Source organism: Falco punctatus (assembly GCF_963210335.1).
Source record: "Falco punctatus genome assembly, chromosome: 18".
In the NCBI taxonomy this organism is placed as follows: domain Eukaryota; kingdom Metazoa; phylum Chordata; class Aves; order Falconiformes; family Falconidae; genus Falco; species Falco punctatus.
In genome coordinates this window covers 6,424,749-6,429,604 of record NC_137598.1, presented here as the reverse complement: position 1 = coordinate 6,429,604, position 4,856 = coordinate 6,424,749, and the positions used below count along the sequence as shown (strand labels likewise).

Genomic DNA, 4,856 nt, shown 5'->3' with positions numbered 1-4,856 from the left:
ATATCATTGTCCAAGTTTTGCTTAATTAAAAAAACAAAAATGAAAGTTAGCCTCACACCGACTAGTTTTGGACAAACGTTCTTTTCCTCGCCCTTTCACCTCAACAGAAAGGCTATCCAGAAAATCACCAGGGGACACACAAAATCTGGAGGAAGGACACGAATACCAAACAGAAACTCCTTTTGCTTTAGGTCCATCTTCCTTTTAGACTTGACACTTTCTAGTTCTCACTTGAGATATACACATGGCGGAGTATTGTAGAAAAATATTTGAAAGTCTCACTTTAAAAATCTGTTTTTGAAAAGCAAATGCAGACATTTTTTTTCATACCTCTTGGATAGCAGGCTTGTGAGTACGGCACTGAAGATGCAGAGCTGCTGCAATTTGCAATGGATGTGGCAACGCTTTGGGTCCCTTGCTGAAGTGGCGGAAGCGAAGCCGCAGGCTGGAGTGTGTACGTGGCTCCTGTTGGAAGTGTCTGGAGTACCGGAAAGGCAGCCCCTTTATCTGGAAAAGCTGGGGAAGCCCCTTGCCCTGGCAGCAACCCAAGTGGTCCCTGCTGGATCCAAGTGGAAGGGACTGGAGTCGCATCTAATCTTTGTGCTGGTAAAGTGCTGGGGGCTTGGCACGAGGTTGCCATGTAGGAGTTAAGGAGAGAAAACACCTTGACCGTAAAGTTGATGAAACTGCCCTACAGTCAGCAGTCCTGCAGTGGGTACAAAATAAAGTGAAACAAGTGTTAAGGAAAGTTTTCACAGGCAAAGAAAGGCAATATGAGGAGCCAAGGCTCTACAACATGATTTGGGAAGACGACCTTTGCTCCAGCATACTTAATCCAGAAAGGAGACTGTACTCTTAGACCCGAGCATGCAGTAACTGCTGTGTGGCACACGAGCGAAGCGCCAACACAGAGGTGTCTGCGTAGCATTCAGTCTCCTTAAACTGGCAGTAACGAGTTACCCATATTTAGAAACATGCTATAAATCAAAATGCGTAGTAACTTACTAAACCAAAAAAAAAGCAATTTTGAAAGTACGGTGTGTTAAATCAGACAATACATTCTAAAAAAGGGACATCATAAAGCAAGATTTGACCAAACTCCACTACTGACAGCTCACAAACAGCTAAGGGAAGGGCAATGTCAAAATCCTCCAAAGGACTTTGCAAGTACTTTATGACAAGTCATTTATTTGGTCAAGAAAAAAATTTCAAAGCCAATTTTTTCGCAGACAGCTCAAATAGTTCAGTGCAGACTAAAATATCCCAGACTTTGCCATTTTGTTATTTCCTAGAGAGTCCTTTTATTCTTCTCTATTATTTTATAGTTTCCTCTCTCAGACGGTTACTGTTTCATGAAATGGTATTTGCTTTTATACCATGACAGCTCAATTTCTGTTTCGGTGACTTTGTGGAAACACTGACAGTAACACTGCAAACGCCTGTGCTCATTGATTTCTGCAAGAACTACTGCATTTGTGACTCCCCTGCAGGATTGCATTTAGTCATGAGAATTACGAGTTTCAGGATCGTTCACGTCAATAGGGTTTATCTAGAAGCCAGGCTTTCTCAGACCTGTAGTTTCCAATTCTCACTCAAAAGGACTTTTTTTAAAAATAGCCTCACATTTACCTCTTGCACTCCTCTGATGAAAACTAATTCAAGAAATCACTAACATACAGACATTATTCTGCAAGTTCACATTTAATCATTAAGAATCACTAAATAAATACCAGCTGACCCTGAAGATTTGCTAAGACTTAATGTATAGGACCGTTTATTTCCTGTTCAGTACTTTCACCATTTATAAACAGAGAAGGAGCAGGGATATGAAAATTCTTTTGTTTATATTTTACCTTTGGATAGGGACATGAAGATTATCTAGTTCTAACACGTAAACAAGACACCACGGGATGCCAAGTTACCAACCTCCAGTTGCTGTCCAGGAATTGTTCCTGAATGTTTAACAGAGCGTTACACCCTGCAAGACACTGGGAACAGACGTGCCCCTAAACAGTCAGTACAGAGCGCACAGTGCATTGTCAGCCTGTCAGAACTTGACTGCATAGAAACCCCAATGTTTTCCTTGTTCTGTCTTTCTAGAAAATGAGACTCCTAGAGCAAAAACTCTGAAACTGCAGCCATAAAAACAGAGGACAAAAAATGAAAGAGTCATCTCTTTCTCATAATTTCCTTTACCAATGGTCTGCATTACATCAGACAAACCACATGTCACTGAAGTCTGCAATGACTCACCTTAGCCTTAACAAGGTTAACATCAAATCATTAATTTAAATGCTTCCTAGCCTCCCTACTGAACTAAGTTCCATCCCTTCTCAGATGCTTCATTTTGTTTTCTTGGTATTGCACGTGCAGTTCCACACACATCACTGAAAACACCACTTGAATTAGATGACAGTTCCTACCCTGACACAGTAACCAAGAGTATGGGGATACCCTACTCTGCTCTAAACGCCAGCCGGTGCTGCAGAGAGCAGTACCGTCAACTGCTTCTCCCCTTCTCCTGGTCGCACAGTCCTGCCGCTTCTCCTACACCGCGCCTTACAGCTCTGCACCCATGGGGTGCATCACTCGGGTCCAAGAGCCAGCCACAAATAGGCTATTAAAGTCTTCTCCGATCACTGCGCTGAACCAACACGCTGCTGTATCAGCTGCAAGGAAGATGACAGTTAACATGCCACCAAGGGAATGGGAAGCCGGAGTGCTCTTCTGGCAGCAGCCCAAGAGCACTGCAAAGCAAGATATTCACATCTTCCTTACACAGCGCCAACTACAAAGCTTTAGGGCCGATACAAAATTTGTGGAATAATCCTGAGGGCTCACACTTGTCTTGGGAAAACTCAGATCCTCTCAAAGAGGCTTAGAAAGAAAGAAAACATGTTCTAGGGCTTTTCAGCAGTATTATTTTCTAATTAGCTCTCACCTACTCATTCAATCCCTTTTAAAAACTACGTAGCTTGTGAGTTCTTTTTCAGGAGACAACTGACAAAAATCTTACTACCAGGTCTTGTCTCCTTTGCACAAAACTAACAGGATGCTCTAGTTACCACTTCACATGACTCACTGTTTCACACACATTTAATGACAGCTTATTAAGCATCCCTACTGATGGGCATCCTTACTGACGGGCAAGAAGCAGTAACGTGCATCTGGTAGAGCTGTGCCAGCTCCACAGAGATCGAGCAAGGGTGTTCTTAGTGTAGTACGCAACAGAGACTGTACTGTAGTCTACAGGCAGCCTGAAATACATGTGAACCATGCTACTCATGCTTACTGGCAGCAGATCTACCTGCATAAACAACAACAGCTTCCCTACACCAGGTGAACTGAGATGCCACCGGCAAGGACAGGTAACCCTTCTCCCTCAGGAGAGCGTTGATTTTCAAATCCCATGCCACCCAGCGCTTCTCAAAAACCCACCAAGATCCCACATGGCCCACTCCGACTCACCAGGCCTGTTGGCATTGCTGAGCGTCGAGGGCGGAGGCAGCGGCTGCCCGTTCAGCGGCGTGCCGAGCAAGCGCTGGAAGCGGTTGGGTGGGCGGCTGGTCACAGCCAGGCCCGCTGCCATCTTCGCCCTGTTGCCTTTCGTCAGGCGCTTCAGGTGGACAAGGAGGTCGGGGCGGTCGCGGCAGAAGTGGGGGCTGCGGAAGTGATGCAGGGGCCCGGTGCAGTTGCCACCGTTGCCTTGTCCACCCTCTGGGCCCGGCCCAGGCCCGGGCCCCACCACACTGCTCCCCGGCAACATCCCCACCTTGCGGAAGCCATAGAGACTGAGCTGCCGGATGAAGCTGCTGAAACCGGCGGCTGCCGCTGCCCCGTCACCACCCGGCTGCGCGGCGACGGCCGGCCCGGCGCCCAGCAGCTCGCACCCAAAGAGCGGCTGGTTGATGAGCAGCCCCTGGCCGGAGGCACCCAGCAAACGGAGCGGCAGCGCGGGCTGCTGACCAGCCGCCACAGTCTGGCGGGGAAGGTGTCGGCACTGACGGGGACGGGCTGCTGCGACGCGTCCGTGTCGGTAGGTGGCACCAACGCCGCGCTCAACCGCCGCCCGCGCGGCCTCCGCTTCCCCCGCCTCGCGCCGAACGGCACGTGCCCCGCCTGCGAGGCGCTGCCCGCCGCGCGCGGCCCCCGGCCCTCAGCCCCGCCGCGGCGCTGGTCCGCGCAGCGCCCCAGTCCCTCGGCACGGCACGGCCGCAGCCCGGCCCCCCCTCAGCCCCGCCATCCCCCGCGGCCCCGCCATCCCCCGCGGCCTCGCCATCCCCCGCGGCTCCCCCCGTCCATTCAGCTCCCCAAGTCCCCTCATCCAGGCCACGTCCCTCAGCCCCCCCATCCCCCTCCGCCACCCCCTCCGCCCCGCCGGTCCCCTCACCCCGCCGGCCCCTCAGCTCCGCTGCCACCAGCATCTCCCGTAGCTTCTGTGAGCGACCGGGCGGCTGAAGCCCGGGGCCGAAAGCTGCCGCTCGGGGCGGCCCCGCTGCCAGCCCAGAGCCGTCCCGGGGGCAGCCTGGACCTCCTTGAACCACGGCGCGGGTGGGCGCCGGGCCGTGGAAAGCGGCTGCAGGCGGGGCAGAGCGGGGAACACGCGCTCCGCGGCCCCGCACCCCGCCATGGCTGCCCGGCGCCCCGGGACGGCGCGCGGGAAAGGGGGCGGTGCCGCAGGACCACGTGACACAACATCGAATCCCAGGGAGGGGCGGGGCGGGGGCGGGTTCTGCTGAGCAGCCGGACCTGCCCGGGCCGCCGCGGCTGCCGCGGGGTGCGGGCGGCGGGGACGGAGGGGGCGGAGTGGGTGCGGGCGTCGGGGGCTGGGGAGCTGCTCCATGTGCCGGGGGCAC

The 4,856-nt window shown here is 52.7% G+C and overlaps 1 protein-coding gene across 1 annotated transcript; it reads right to left on the bottom strand.

Moving 5' to 3' along the window:
* Positions 1 to 754: 754 nt before the first annotated feature.
* LOC308054819 (heat shock factor protein 5-like) lies at positions 755 to 3,811 on the bottom strand. The gene is made up of 2 exons (XM_080368189.1): positions 3,469 to 3,811; positions 755 to 1,988 (listed from the first exon to the last, which is right to left on the bottom strand). Exons 1-2 carry the CDS (start codon positions 3,764 to 3,766, stop codon positions 1,972 to 1,974), a joined length of 315 nt encoding a protein of 104 aa, XP_080224315.1. The 5' UTR covers positions 3,767 to 3,811; the 3' UTR covers positions 755 to 1,971.
* Positions 3,812 to 4,856: the final 1,045 nt, after the last annotated feature.